This window comes from Solea solea, chromosome 9 (assembly GCF_958295425.1).
Source record: "Solea solea chromosome 9, fSolSol10.1, whole genome shotgun sequence".
NCBI classification, from domain to species: domain Eukaryota; kingdom Metazoa; phylum Chordata; class Actinopteri; order Pleuronectiformes; family Soleidae; genus Solea; species Solea solea.
This window is the reverse complement of record NC_081142.1, coordinates 28,411,438-28,427,003: the sequence shown is the minus strand read 5'-3', so window position 1 is coordinate 28,427,003 and position 15,566 is coordinate 28,411,438. Positions and strand designations below refer to the sequence as shown.

General features: G+C 40.6%; 1 protein-coding gene across 3 annotated transcripts; it reads left to right on the top strand.

Moving 5' to 3' along the window:
• The first annotated feature begins 1,599 nt into the window (after positions 1–1,599).
• Positions 1,600–15,170, top strand: scml2 (Scm polycomb group protein like 2). Of its 3 annotated transcripts, none has more exons than XM_058638168.1 (15): positions 1,600–1,724; positions 3,944–4,036; positions 4,638–4,712; positions 5,239–5,309; positions 6,067–6,301; positions 8,024–8,112; positions 8,201–8,444; positions 8,899–9,164; positions 9,256–9,343; positions 10,067–10,270; positions 10,350–10,511; positions 12,667–12,795; positions 13,125–13,343; positions 13,433–13,584; positions 14,543–15,170. In XM_058638168.1, the coding sequence occupies exons 2-15, from the start codon at positions 4,015–4,017 to the stop codon at positions 14,666–14,668; spliced, it is 2,082 nt and encodes a 693-aa protein (XP_058494151.1). In that variant the 5' UTR covers positions 1,600–1,724; positions 3,944–4,014; the 3' UTR covers positions 14,669–15,170. The 3 variants fall into 3 exon arrangements, with proteins under 3 accessions (XP_058494151.1, XP_058494150.1, XP_058494149.1); XM_058638167.1 differs by having other exon boundaries at positions 13,122–13,343; positions 13,436–13,584; XM_058638166.1 differs by having other exon boundaries at positions 13,122–13,343.
• Positions 15,171–15,566: the final 396 nt, after the last annotated feature.

Sequence of the window (15,566 nt, the reverse complement as noted above, 5' to 3'; positions counted from 1 at the left end):
CACTGCTCCTAATTCTAGGATGGGTCAAATGCAGAGGGGATTAATATAATTTAATTCTAAACACTATGATTTTGCAGGCAATCTCTTGGTGGATCTTCAGTAGCTCATTATTTGGCAGCCTGTTGGTGATAAAGATAACAGCTGATTATTTGGCATGCAGTATTTTGGTGATGTAAGGAAATAGCTCATTATATGGCAGACAGACCTATGGTGATGTAAGGAAATAGCTCATTATTTGGCAGTCAATCTGTTGATTGATGTTTAGAACAGCTCATTGTTTTACCGTCAATCTCTTGGTGGATTTATAGAACAGCTCACTATTTTACAGACAGTCTATTGGCAGATATGCAACAGATCATTATTTTGCAGGCAGTATCTTCGTGGAAGTATAGAATAGCTCATTATTTGGCGGTCAGGTTGTTTTTTTTTTGGTTTTTTTGAACCTTTATTTAATCAGATAAAAGACCCATTGAGATCAAGATCTCTTTCACAAGGGTGACCTGGCCAAGAAAGGCAGCAGCACACATCATAGTTAAATAAAAAAACAGGACGGCAGCAACTACAATACAAACATTGAAATACAAGAGTACAACTATACAAACATAAAGTGCAGGAGTTGTGGTCGCAGTAACAATTTAAGAACATAGGCACTGTTCAATGGATTTCTGTTGTCTGTCTTTTAAGATGGAGGTTGTTGGCGATTATATAGAACAGCTCATGATTTGGCAGTCAATTTGTGGGCAATATAGATAATGGCTCATTATTTGGCGGTCAGTCTACTCCTTGCATTATCAGATCTTTCCTGTTTTATTTGAGTTATGAGTTTCCAACTTTGTTATTATTTTGGTTTTTTATATATGTGTTTATTGAAATATTCAACACAGTATCATATATTACAATGTTGTGCTTTTTTAACAATACTAAGGGAACTTCTCCCACCCCCTCCACCCAAGAACCAAAACAAAAACAAAAAATAAATAAAAAATATAGATAAATAAAACAACTTTATTATTATTGATTGGAAATGCTGAGTTAGCAGTTTGTGAATTAGTCTTATATCTTTTCATTAAAGTTTTCATGGGGGTGTCCTAATTTCTTAGTATACTGAATATATTTATTTCTAGGTTTTATTGACCTGATATTAATTTAACTGGCCACATGTCTGATCTTTCTTTCTTTATGTTATGCTTCACATTTTCTGCTTTTTACTCTTACTTTTATTTTAGTTCTTATTTTTTTACAGAATATTTTTGGCCTTCGCAGTAAATGTAAAAAAGGCAGCTGTTTTTCCTAAGAACAGTCAGAGTTTCTGTGACTCAGTATTTCATTTCTGTTTCTATGTTTGTTTGTTTGTGTTGTCTTTCCTAAAATTAACTCTTCTCTCTCTTTTTAAACCACAGAGGAGATACGTGAGAAATACTCCCGTGAAGACGAGAGAAAGTGAAGATGCATCACTCGTGTTACTTTCCAGAATCCCACAAGATGAGCTCAGCGTCGACTGGAAGACACGCGCAAAAGCCCGCCTCCGATTGGCTGAGCGAATAAAAAGCGCGAGCGCTGATTGGCTCGCGGAGCTGTTACGTCACTCGGTCCCGCCTCCCCGTGTTTGCGCTCTGTCCGCACAAACCTATCTTCGGCATAACTTACATTCACTACATGGGGGGAAAAATGGCAGCTGACGAATAGAGAAAAGTGGATCTTCAGTCGAAAAACGGTCGACACTCGTAAGTTTCTTTTGGGCAAACATGATCGTGGAGTTTGGGGAGAATGTGTTTTGAAGCCTCGCGACACGTCTCGCGTGTGTTTGTGTGTGATAAAGTGATCTGAGCGCGTTCACGTCAGCGCTAAAAGGTTAGCAGCAGCAGCTAGCAAACAGCAGCAGTCCCAGGTGTCAACACTGGGCCCCGGTTATCTGCCACAAACCGCGATAATTCACTTTTATATTCGAATTATGCCTTTATTTTTCTACGTTACACTTAAAAAACAAACTAAAGTACACCGTGAAGCCGCCTCCGCGTTCTTTAAGCTCACGTTGGACCAAGTTAATTGTAATAGTGACGTGATGTGACGAGCCCGCTCACACAAACACTGGAGTTGTAAAGAAAACAGAAAAAGTGATTTGTCATTTCAGAGCTACTCTGGACGTCTTAGACCAGGGCCCTCAAACTCAAAATGACCTGGGAGCGCTCAGGAGGGACCGGGTCAAGTGAAAAAAGTCCAACAATTCGGGGGGAAAATGAACGGTTTAGTGATTAGAAATTAAAAGGATATCTTGATAATCCATCATGATTTTGCAGTTACAAATATTTAGGATGACATTGCACACCATTTCAAAGTAATAGTGTTTGTTTTGATGTATAAGCTCGCAACAAACAACATTTACGATGCAAACTGAATCTGTAAATAACAAAATCTAAATTAAAACATTACATATACATGTAGACAACTGTAATTAAAACACAAGACGAGCGTATATATAATTAAATGTTGAATTTAATAATTTCAAAATAAGTGTAGGGCTGCAGGACATCATCTGGCCATTAATGTGTTCAGTTCTTGGTTTTTATGTTTGTTTGTTTTAAATTAATAACACATTTAAACAAAAATATATATATATATAATTAGATATTCACAGTGACACAATTATTATTTCTATGGAAGGAGGAGTGCTATTACTTTGATGTAAACCTTTAAATAATTGTTAGTCTAAACTCTAAAAACTACTTTTACTTTTTTAAATTTGATTCAAGTACAATTGTTGTCTTAATGTACTCATAGTTCAATGACATGTGGCTTCAAGTGTGAGTAGAATATTATTTTTATTACTTAATTAACCATTTTAGTCATTTCTACATCATTAACAGTGCTTTGAGCTCAGGTCTCAAACTTGCCACTTGAATGTTTGTGTTTATATATATATGTATATATATGTATGTATATATCTTTATTTTTCTACATTGAGAAGAAAAGAGAAAAGTCATTTGTTGTGTTGAGTACATTAATGTGTTCAGTTCTTGGTTTGTTTTTGTTGTATTTTTAAAATTAATTACACATTTAAGACAAACTTGCTTTGGAAAAAGTGAAGAAATTCATATATTTAGATACGGTGACATTCATATTGCAAACATGACATTTCTCAAACCTTTTATACCAAGTACCACCTGAGAAAATATTGAGCTCTCAAGGTAATGCTAATATATGAACAATAACAAAAGTTAATACTACACACACTGGTATAGTGACATTATATTAAGATGGAGCGAGAGATAAAGTGACTAATTATAACTTAAAATATGTTTTTAGTTTGATTTTCTTCACATTCTAGTCAAAACCCCTCAGCTCCACTCTGATCCTATACTCTGCTATAATACAGTAGAACAGTTAGTACCACCAGAGGGCACTCGTGTACCACTGGTGGTACACATACCACAGTTTGAGAACCATGGCTTCATTACAGAATCTGTGCTGACAAATTAAATGTTGTTGTGTTTGTCCGCAAACACAGAATGATTCAGTTTGAATGATTTCTTTGTTTTATGGAGAAAACCAGGTAGACGATATCTAAGTGAAGGAAACAAAACGTTAACGTGAAAAGTTACAAATGCAGGATTTCTCCATTTATACCTAACATAGAGAGGTCAAAGGTCATAAAGTCTATGTACTGTACGTGGACGGAGCATCTCTTAACATAGCTTTCTCCACCATTTCCCTGCCGTAATCTCCACACTTCTTGACGTCCGGCGAGTGAAACTGGCAGGGACTGTTTACTTTAGAGTGCCTTAAACTATTAATTAAAATATCAATATTTGCCCTGGAGTATTGATTATTTTATTGCACAAGGAGTGCAGAGTCCATATTCTGACCCACCTCTATTTAAGAAGATGAACAATCTGAGAAGTGTGTTTTGTGTAATTGTGTTTGATGATTATTTTTTGTATTTTAGGACAAACCCACACAGGTTTCACGCCCGCACTTTGATTTTCACACGAGTGTCACGACTGGTCGTCTGTCATCATGGGAAAAACTCCAATAAAAGGTAAAGTGTCATTATTTGATTCCAGTGTTCATGTCTTTTTTAAACCTGGACACATTTCTCAGTTAAGCTCCAGCTCAAAACTCACAGACACACAATTCTTTAAAATGCATCAGGTGAGATAACATCATTTATCGCAGGAAATCAATTGTTTAGCCCCATTTTAGTCTGTCCCCATTTATGATTATCACAATTGATAGATGTACTTTATTGATCCCCCAAAAAACTGACATGATTGTGTTACAGCAACAACTCAATATAGTAATACAAAAATAGATAAAAGCAAACAATGCAAGTAAAGTGAATAAAGTATACAAATGTTGTCATAAAGTGTCAAATAACAGAAAAACACTGTGTGCAGAGTATCCATAGAATAATTGCTAAGTGAAAGTAACAGAAAAGGTTAATTAGTAATTATCGTGAGTGCTTTTGTCACAATGTGTGATGATATTATATATTGTCACTTCCTTTTCGGTTTATCCAGTGTGGCCCAGAACTTTGTAGCAAAATAGAATATTATCATTAAGTGTATACACTGTTTCTCACCTCACTCAATACTTTTATAAAAACATGACTCATTTTTACAATCTGTATGGTTTTTTAGATCAGAAAGACAGCAGAAAAGACAAAGCAGGAAGACCAGTTCCACCAACAGGAAGTACACCTGCTACAAGTAAAGGTGAACGCTTTATGCTTGTTGTTGCCAATGTTTCACTGCGTCATCTTACTACTCATCTGACCATACACAGACAGATGATTCCAAAACGTTACAATTCACATTTAACGCTGACAAATATTCATGAAACTCATTGTGATGACAAAACTGGACCAGAGAAAAATATTTATTCTTTTAAAAATGATAATATCACTGTTAGTGCTGCAACTAACAATTATGTTCATAATCAATTCATCTGTCAATTAGTTTTTTAATCGATGATTTGTTTGGTTCATAGAACGCCAGAAAATGTTGACGATGTTCATGTTTAAGAAGCTGAAAAATCACACAAACTTGGCTTGATTATCAAAACGTAGGCAATTTATTTGGTAATTGATCAATCGTTGCAGCCTAGTCACAATTCATTGATCGGCAGATGACACTAAAACTTTCTGTTCACCTGTTTTTTCTGGATTTCTTCGTGACCATTATCAAACAGGTTGTTTTCAGTGAATATCAGTTTATCATTTATTTTATTCTCTGTTTTTAGATGCTTTCAGCTGGGAAGAATATCTAAAAGAAACTTCAGCTTTACCTGCTCCACCGAGCTGCTTCCGACAGGTAACTCCCCCTCCGTTACCCTCAGTTTAAGTCTACGATATCTTAAGAACACGTTCACGTCTTTATCTCACTGTCAGACAGACTTTTCCAACAGGAAACTGAAGTTTGTAAATCACTCACACTCCCACACCAAAGTCCAGAGAGAAAATCAGTGATTGTAACATCACACACACAGGAGTTGTTGATCCACTGCTGCCTCCATCACCAAGTTCAAATGTCTTATTTTGTGAATTCGGTGTTTGAAATCCTTTGTTCACATTTACCTCATTGACACAAAGTGACCACACGAGGCAGCAGTAGACCAGCAGATCCTGTGTCCCCGCAGCTAAAATCACTGATTTTCTCTCTGGACTTTGGTGTGGGAGAGTGAGTGGTTTACAAACTTCAGTTTCCTGTTGGAAAAGTCTGTCTGACAGTGAGATAAAGACGTGAACATGTGACGTAGACGTCGAAGACTTAAACTGACATTTGTTTGAGCCCCTTTCACACTAAAATGTGCGGGTGTATCTAGATGGACCTGTTAAAAATGTCAATCATTTGCATGAACAGTGGTTTTTCTCTCCTGTCCTGTTAGAATTCATCACTAAATACTTGGTAACCCTTGATATAGAACATCTGTGCGTCTTTGGCTGATAACTTACCAGAAATATTCAGGCTAACTTATTGAAAACCAAACAACAATAGTTGAGGATTAATTGTTTCGGCAGCTCTTGTGACATGTATGATTACGCTGTGTTTTTCTTTTTTTTACCTCCAGGCCAGAATCCCGCCCTCTAACGACTTCAAAGTGGGGATGAAGCTAGAAGCTCACGACCCGCGCAATTCCACGTCAGTGTGCATCGCCACGGTGATGGGTTTAACCGGGGTTCGTCTGCGCCTCCGTCTGGACGGAAGCGACAACAGCAACGACTTCTGGAGGCTGGTGGACTCGTCCGACATTCAGCCCATCGGCACCTGCGAGAAGAACGGAGACATGCTGCAGCCGCCACTGGGTGAGAAAGTGAAAGAGCAAATAACGGCGTTGGTTGTTTAGAGCTGGACCTTCCTGGTGTGAGTCTGGTGTAGAAGGAAGGAGCAGCAGGAGATCCAAGCTGAAACAATGTCAGAGCAGCTCGCTCATTTTCATGGTAGTTAAAACCAAGTGTTTTGTTGTTGCTCATAGTCCAGTCAGTTTACTGCTGACTTGAATTTACAAAGACAGGCTCTTATTGAACAGATACTGAACTAATCAAATTATTAATTATAATTTAACTGGTGCAGCATTTGTAACCTCGACAACAACAGAGATCCAGGAAATTATGACCAATTACATGTGACGCTGTCACTCACTGCTCAGTGGAATTCAATCAGCTGATAATCAGAGAAAAGTCACGTCACATGGCGGGGACACAGGAGCTGCTGGTCCTCTGCTGCCTCGTGTGGTCACTTTGTGTCACTGAGGTCAATCTGAACAAAGGATTTCAAACATCCAAGTGACAAAACAAGACATTTGAATTTAGTGATGGAGGCCTTTCTGAAGTGTGGTCGTATGAGACACTCACACATAGTCTGTGTTCCGGCTGAAAGATTTGAGTAAAATATCAAATCACTTTGATCTTTTTAAATATCGACTTTGTTACATAACAACAAATAGGGAAATAACCTCATTAAATAACTTTGTTAGTACATTTATGGCAGCAGTGGATCAACAACTGATTTTCTCTGTGGACTTTGGTGTGGGAGAGTGAGTAGTTTAGACACCTGACTGATCCCATAATGAATGTTTGAAGCTGCTAAAACAAACAAAACATGACTGTGTTTAATAATTTACATCTGAAACTAATGACAACACAAAACCAGCACAACGGTCCAGTGAAGGGAGAACAGGGAGAACTTTACAGACGCATGTTCCCGTCAAAACAATCAACCGTTACTCAACATGCTGTGTATGTTTGTGTGTGTGGTGATAACACAGGTGGAGAAACATCTCAGTCCATTCATCTTCATGTTCACACACCTGCTGCTCATTACCTGCACCTGCTTCACAGGCATTCCCTGTGCCAACGCTCCGCCAAGTGGTTCGACACAAACACTGCATAAAATAAAATAAAAGTAAACATAAATGACATCATATAACAACCGAAATATCAGGTTTTCTTCATTCAGATAATCACACTGTGTATTTATTTATTTAATTAAACAATCTTCTCTTTAGTCATATTAAGTCTACTTTATTGTCACCACAGGAATTTTTGAGGGGGCAGAGCAACAAAACAGAAAGTAAACAACAGAATAAAAACTGTGTAAAAACTTTATTAATTTATTTATTATTTAAAACTAATATTACAATTTAGACACCAAACGAAACCAGTAATCACAGTGTGAAGTGGGAGTTTAATTGGGCTGCCATGGTTATTAATAGATTACTATATTAATCAACTATTTTGATAATCGGTGAATCGGTTTAATAATTAGTGTGATTTTTCCGCTTCTTAAATGTGAATATTTTCTGGTTTCTTTGCTCTATAAAACAAAGAAATCATTAAAAACTAAATCATTTTTTAGTTTGTGAACGTTTGAGAACATCATTATTTCCAGAGTTTGATCAACATTTTCCAACCTTTTCTGTGTCCTTGTTTAGTAGTGTGATGGACTTATGGACTTATGAAAACATATGTCCAAATAAAACCAAATCTGTGAAGAAACGTCGTTCATTTGATGAAATGCTCCTACAGGTTTTCGGATGAACGCATCGTCGTGGCCCATGTTTCTGCTGAGAACCTTAAACGGAGCAGAGATGGCTCCAGCTACAGCCTTTAAAAAGGTACTTTGACTGGGAGCGTCGCCGTGTTCTTGGCATCGTGTGTGTGTATGTGTGTGTGTCACTGCATTGACCATGACCTTTTCCTCAGGAACCTCTGAGGCCGCCGCAGAACAGCTTCAAGCCTGGCATGAAGCTGGAGGCCGTGGACAAGAAGAACCCTCACCTCATCTGCCCCGCCACCATCGGAGAAGTGCGAGGCGACGAGGTCTTCGTCATGTTCGACGGGTGGCGCGGGGCCTTCGATTACTGGTGCAAGTTGGATTCCCGGGACATCTTCCCTGTGGGCTGGTGCTCCCTCACCAAACACAGCCTCCAGCCTCCGGGCAACAGTGGTGAGTGAGAACCATAAAATATTGCAGATACGTGTGTTCATTCGTCAGGCTTTTCAAAATAAAAGCAACACAGTTGTATTGCATACGCAGCATAAATACTTGTTCATCTGTGTTTATGACTGACGTAACACGGGCCGGACACGGTCTGCCCAGGTCTGGACTAGACGATCCAGACCAGAGCAGGACCACTCACTTGGTGTTTAATCAAAACATTTCAGGGATGAGATTCCAGGGATTTGGGATCTCACAGAATCCAACGTGATTTAACGTGATTTCACAAAACAGACTGTTGGTGTTGTCGGTTAATAGCTGTTGTGAGTCACAGCTGATAACGTTTGTAACATCTGTGTCAAAATCTTTCATAAGAACATTTTTGTAAAACAGCAATTTATTTCCTATAAATTTGTGACAGATTTTCTGATTATGATTACATTCTTCACTGTGTTATTTTCAGTCACTCTTCCAAAGAACATGCAGACTCTCCCGGCCTCTCCGTCCAAACCCAGCCGACGCTCCATGCACTCGCCATACAGACTCCCCAACCCTCTGCCCGCGCTGCCCGTCAGGAAGGGCGTACGGGGCCGTCGGCCCAAGAGCGAGACGCTCGCGCTGCTCAAAGCCGTGGCCGAAGCGGCGGCGGCGCAAAACGGAGGCGTGACCGAGGACACGCAGCTCGTGCCGAGGCCTCACAAGAAGAGAGGACCCAAACCTGGAAGCAAAGTGAGACAAAACTTGTTTAAATGTCCTTTTAAATCCTCCATACATGCAATTCCTTCAAGTTAAAAGTACAAATGAACTTTTGTCTTTACAGAGAAAATCCAAGATCCTCCAGGGAGCTCTGCCCAGCATCCAGGTCCCACACGAGAGTTCTTCCAGTCTCAGCTCAGTGGTTTCAACAGGTAAATCCATTATTTTAAAAAAATTAGAAATTCACCTTATTTGTTTTAGCTTAATTGTAGTTTTAATTTTAGATGAAGTGCTTACAAGTGCTTGAAATACGGACTTTACATCTTTCAAAAAAATAGCTTATTGGTTTAACACTGTGAGAGAGATAAGTATGTGTGTGTGTGTGTATATATATATATATATATATATATATACATATATATATATATATATATATATATATATATATATATATATACATACATACATATTGGAGTGCCACAAAGTAATTTACTCAAAATCTAACAATGCATGGTCCAGGGACCAGAGGAGTAGAATACAGTTGGTTTCATTGAAATAGGTGAAAAATTGGCCGAGATACAGCCGTTTGAATTATTTTCATTTATTTATTCATGAATTTCACACACTTTAATACAAGAAAAATGGAGTAAATGTACTATGAGTGAGAGCTCTGTAGTAACCTGCGGGGTCTAATATGAAAACCACACACTAGACTCTCAAGAATCTTGCAGACATTCAGGAAAATATATGTTTACCACAGCTGCGAGGTGCTGGAAAATACTGAAAAATTACCTTGAAAGGTGCTTGAATTTGACCTTGGAGAAGGGCGTGTGAGCAACAAAAAATCACTTTACACTAAATAAAGGACTGATCAATGACTGTGGTTTGTGAAGTTTCACTGTCCTCTGTGTCCCTCTGTGTGTGTGTCCTCTCAGTGTGTGTTTATGTGAACAAGCTCGGAAGCTGTGGTCCTCACCTGGACAGGAAGCAGATGCAGCGACTCCCTGACCACTTTGGTCCTGGACCAGTGAACAGCGTCCTCCAGCAGGTGGTGCAGTCCTTCATAGACTGTACTTACCAGCCTAAAGTCCTGCTGCTGGCTCTGCAGACTCACTCTGGAGGGGGAGAGGTTGTCAGAGGTACCATTTTAAACAAAAACTAAAAACAGCCGTCAGGTGTTTGAGGACATTTTTATTGACGTGTCTTCCCCGCTCACAGTGAGGACGGACGGTGGCGTCCGCATGGTCAAACTGCCCTCCGCCTCCAGTGCTTCCTTTGTGCTGCGCTTCTTGGAGACGATGTGTCGCCACCTACAGTGTGACAACCTGTTCAGCAGTCAACCGTTCAGTCACTACAGCGCCTACGACAGGAGCAAGTCAGGTAAACCAGCACACGTCAGTCACATCAGTACCGCCTCAACGTGGGCGGAGTCATCACAGCACAGCTGCGTGAAACTGTGGTGACGTGGTTTTTATCCACGACACAAACACTAACTAGTGACTTGTTAAGCACTTGTTCTGGGTGGAAGTGAATGGTTAAAAAGATTTGTCCTTCAGTCAGTGAACGTGGTCTCGATGACCGGCTTTCAGCAGTGCTGTCTCTACATACACCAGACTCCTCTTTTAAACATTGACATCTGAGACGTTTCCTTTGCTAAAAGTCTTTTTAACTTTAATCTACAGTTGGACTTTGTCAGCTTTGATTTTTGTGTCGGACGCGGCGCTCATGACTCTTCAGTGACGACACTCTCTGACCAATCAGTGGGATTTGGAACGTTAAGTAGATTTTGAGGGGCCACACGGTTGGTGTAGTGTAGGTGTGCTCACACTTTTTCAGCATGCGAGCTATAAAATGATCTACCTACTACAAAAATGCAAAACATATTTATCTATAAATATTATATATGGAGAATTCTCAATATATGTATAATGTATGTGAGCCCATATTGCACAACACAACACAATGAACTATGTACATTTGTTGTCATTACCTGACTTTACTCTGATGACTTGCACTGAATGGAATCAGCCAGGGATGCACAGTCCGGACAGTAGCTGCTGACAGCCAGCCTCAAGCACACTTCCAAATGATCATCAAGCACACTTCCAAATGATCATCAAGCACACTTCCAAATGATCATCAAGCACACTTCCAAATGATCATCAAGCACTTCCAAATGATCATCAAGCACACTTCCAAATGATCATCAAGCACTTCCAAATGATCATCAAGCACACTTCCAAAATGTCATTGTGAAAAAAAACTTTCATTCTGTATGAAAGTGATAAGTTTTTGTCTCTTTACTTGGTCCAGCTCCCCCACTCATTTTTATACTCTTTCTTAAGTTTAAGAGAAAAAACCGAGGGCTAGTTACTTGCTAGTTATCTTGTTAGTTTTGCTGCTGCACTGAGCGCCGTTGTTTGTGCATGCGCAGTGACACAAGTGTCAGAAAAAGTCAGATGTCATCTGACTGGCTGCCCTGTATATCAATCAAGTGACAGGATGGATGATAGGCTGACGTCTATTTATTTTTAAAGTTATGCGATCTACCCACACTACCTTTGCAATCGACGTACTGAGCGCCCCTGGTGTAGTGGTTAGCACTCTTGCCTTTGCAGTTTGAGCCCCGGTTGGAACAAGGTTCTTTCTGCATGGAGTTTGCATGTTCTCCCCGTGTGTGTGTGTGGTTTTTCTCCGGCTTGCTCCCACAGTCCAGAAACATGCAATATGGGGATCAGGTGACACCATATTGGACACCATTGGATTGACCATAGGTGTGAGAGTGAATGGTTGTTTGGCTGTTATGTGGGGCTTTGTGATGGACTGGCAAACTGTCCAGGATGTGACCCCGCCTATTAGAGCTGAAACAATTAATTGATTACTAAATGAATCGACAACTATTTTGATAATCGATTCATCGGTTCGAAGCTTTTTTCACGATTAAAACAAGATTTCTGATTGTTTAAGCTTCTTAAATGTGAATATTTTCTTCATTTCTTTGTTGTGGAGAACAAAGAAATCCTTCAATGTGAATCATTTTGGTTTATGGAAAAAAAAAAGAAGACATTTGAGAACATCATCATTTCCAGGTTAGATAAACACCGATCAACTTTTTCTTAAGATTTTCCGAGTTTATGGACCAAACGCTTAATCGATTATTCGAGAAAATAATCGACAGATTAATTCATATGCCACCCTATGTCAGCTGAGATTGGCACAGCCTCCCCTGTGACCCTCCTGTGGAAGATAAAGTGGTAGATTTTGGAAGTAGGATTTTTGCTCACATGAGGCGACATGAAAGCTAGACTGAGAAACACAGAGAAGAAACGTGGATCTGGTTGAATCAACATGGTGTGAAGTCATGTGACAACGGTTTGAATCAAACAGACGTTTGTTTATATTTAAAAGTTACACACTGCAGCTTTAAGGACATGAACAGTGAGATAAAGAGGTTTCCGGGATGTAGACTGTCATTTCTGAGTGTTTGTCTGTGAGGTGATTTGTGTCGTGACACATGATTGTTCCTGTGTTACAGTGAAAGAGGAGGCGTTGGACGCTCCCTCTCTGGCTCGGGCCAGTAAACGCAGTCTCTCTGGAGTTTCTCCACCTCACGCTGCTCCTCTGTCTCCTAAACATTTACGCACGGAGGCTCATCCTTCAGAAGGTACGACTCATTCTGGCTGTGTGAGCTACCGAGTGCTCGAGTCGTGTGTGTGTGTGTGTGTGTTGTTACTGCTGTTTGCTGCTCGTTCTCCATGTAAAGAGATAGAGAAGAAACTCCCATGATCCCATGCTGCTTCCTGACATCAAACTAGGTTTTCTGTTATTGTTTTGATGGAGAGAGAAGATTATTGGCAACAATGTAAGAGATCTTGTAATATAACAGTGACAGAAACTCTGCCAGATCCTACTTTTACCTATTTTAGTTTTTTTTATTTTCTCTGTCATAGCAGCAATTTGAAGATGATCTTTGTCTTTCCCCGTCTCCAGCAGAGACTCTGCCTCACGAGGAGAGTGGCCTCATGAAGGAGCAGCGCTACATGGACTCAGCCTCCAACTCAATGACTCCTCGTCCTCAGACGGTCAGGAGTGTCTCAGACTTCCACTCTCAGTCCAGCGTCCTCTATCACCCGGGCAACAGCACGCCCATGCGCCGCCTGTCCTCCAACGCCACGGAGCTGAGCTCGTCACAGCCCCTCAGACGAGTGGAAGGTACAATGTCGGGTACACCTGTGGACCCACATGACGGTGTTTGTCTGGAACCAATTAACTCTCTGTGTGTGTGTGTGTGTGTGTGTCAGCAGCCAGCTCCACCACTGGTCCTGAGGTGTCTGTGTCTGAGCAGTTGTCCACTAACAACCCCTCGTCCTGGTCCATAGAGGAGGTGATGCAGTTTGTCAGAGACGCTGACCCCACAGCGTTAGCGCCACACGCTGAACTCTTCAGGAAACACGTGAGTTCACCGTGTCTGTCTCTGCTCACCTGTGAACTCTTTATTCCCTTCCCCCGTGGTACCTCTGCTGGTGAGAGTTGGAACTACACAGTATTTGTGTGGATCATTTCTTAATCTTTTAAATTCTCAACTGTAGTTATTTCACTTACAGTTGACAGTTCTGCTTTTGTTTATTTATGAGGATTTCCCTTTGCCACGCCCTAAATCACACCTGTGGTCAACATGTGCAGGAAATACTCAAAAGATGTGAAGCATGAAATAGAACGCAGAAGAAAAACAATAATCACAAACATCATACAATTATAATGATAATAAATATAATGATAAAAAGGGGAAAATCTAAAATACAAAAAATATAAATATAACTTCACAAGGTTTTTAATTTTCTGAACCAAACCGATAATAGAATAATCAAAAATAATCATTGGTTCCAAACCTAAAACAAATGGGCGGAGCCTTCTATCTAAAACAGAGTTTAAACTGAAGTTTGTAAACCATTCACTCTCCCACACCAAAGTCCACAGAGAAAATCAGTGATTTTAGCTCACAGGAGCTGCTGGTCCTCTGCTGCCTCGTGTGGTCACTTTGTGTCACTGAGGTCAATCTGAACAAAGGATTTCAAACACTGAAGTGATAAAATAAGACATTTGAACTTAGTGATGGAGGCAGCAGTGTGTGATGTTAAAATCACTGATTTTCTCTGTGTACTTTGGTTTGGGAGAGTGAGTGCTTTACATTTTATGGACCAAAAACGATCGATTAATGGAGGAAAATAGTCAACAGATTCATCGATTGTGAAAAGAATGGTTAGTTGTGCCAGAATAGATTATATGTACGTATATGTAAAAGAATCTGTGTCAGAAACACGAGAAATGTATAAATAAAATCCTCAAAATAAAAAACCTGTAACGTTTTGAGTTTTCTGATCTCCTGCGTTTCTCTCTCTGCTCGTGTTCAGGAGATCGATGGAAAAGCTCTGATGCTGCTGCGGAGCGACATGATCATGAAGTACATGGGTCTGAAACTGGGGCCGGCGCTCAAGCTGTGTCACCACATCGAGCGGCTCAAACAGGGCAAAGTGTGACGGGAGCGCCCAGAGCCGCCGTGAGCCAATCAGGAGGCGGGCGCTCGGACGCTGACCCGTGGGTCAAAGCGGGCACTCAACCTGTCGTCTCTCCGGACTGAGAACACGCTCAAACCTTTCGTCCAGAGCGGAGGACGCTCGCTGCGCAGCGCTGACGTTACCTCATCCTGTCATCGGACGCCGCCGCCGAAATCCCAAAGGAAGAGCGAATCCTCGCAGTGTTTACATCCATCAGCACGCTCACGCACGCACGTGGAGGAGGCGTGGCTTTGTTTTTAACTGACATGAAATCCTGGATTTGATTCCCAAAGATGGAGATTCATTTTTTTTTTCTTTTCGTGTAACGTTGTTTTTATTCCTATTGAATATTTCCAGTTGGAAAGTTTCCCACCGTTGCTGTTTTTGACGCCCGACCTTGTTGGCGTTTCTCTCCGGTCGGTGCATTCCACTTATTTTTCATTAAACCCTCAGTATCGTGTGAAGAATCACCGTTTTTTCGCCGTTTCCTCGCCAAGATGTATTAGCTACGCTGCACGCAAACGTATGACTTAGCTCCGGTGACGTTGCACATTCTTCACGCAGGCGGACATCGTACACGCCTCGTTATCACTTGAAAGTGGGCGTGTCTGACGTCTGGTGCTGGAGGCAGGCTCTCAAATGTTACCGTCACGGGGAGCAACCGTCATGGCCGACGTAGTCGGGGCTAGAGTTGCTAATGTTGCTAAAGTTATAAAATGCGACAATGAAATATTATAATTTCTTAAACAATTATTCGTAAAAGGATTTGTTGTGTTAAATGTTTCCGTTACAAAGATCCTCGCCAAGATGTATTAGCTACGCTGCACACAAACCGGTGTGCTTCGGTGACGTCGCTGCACAGATGCTTTTAACACTTGAA

What these genes read in the sequence shown, in the direction of transcription:
- scml2 (XM_058638166.1), top strand. Translation starts at nt 4,015, where the DNA reads ATGGGAAAAACTCCAATAAAAG. An exon ending in CACCGAGCTGCTTCCGACAG is followed by an intron (nt 5,310 to 6,066) that starts GTAACTCCCCCT and finishes TTTTACCTCCAG; the next exon opens with GCCAGAATCCCGCCCTCTAA. An exon ending in GACCCAAACCTGGAAGCAAA is followed by an intron (nt 9,165 to 9,255) that starts GTGAGACAAAAC and finishes TTGTCTTTACAG; the next exon opens with AGAAAATCCAAGATCCTCCA.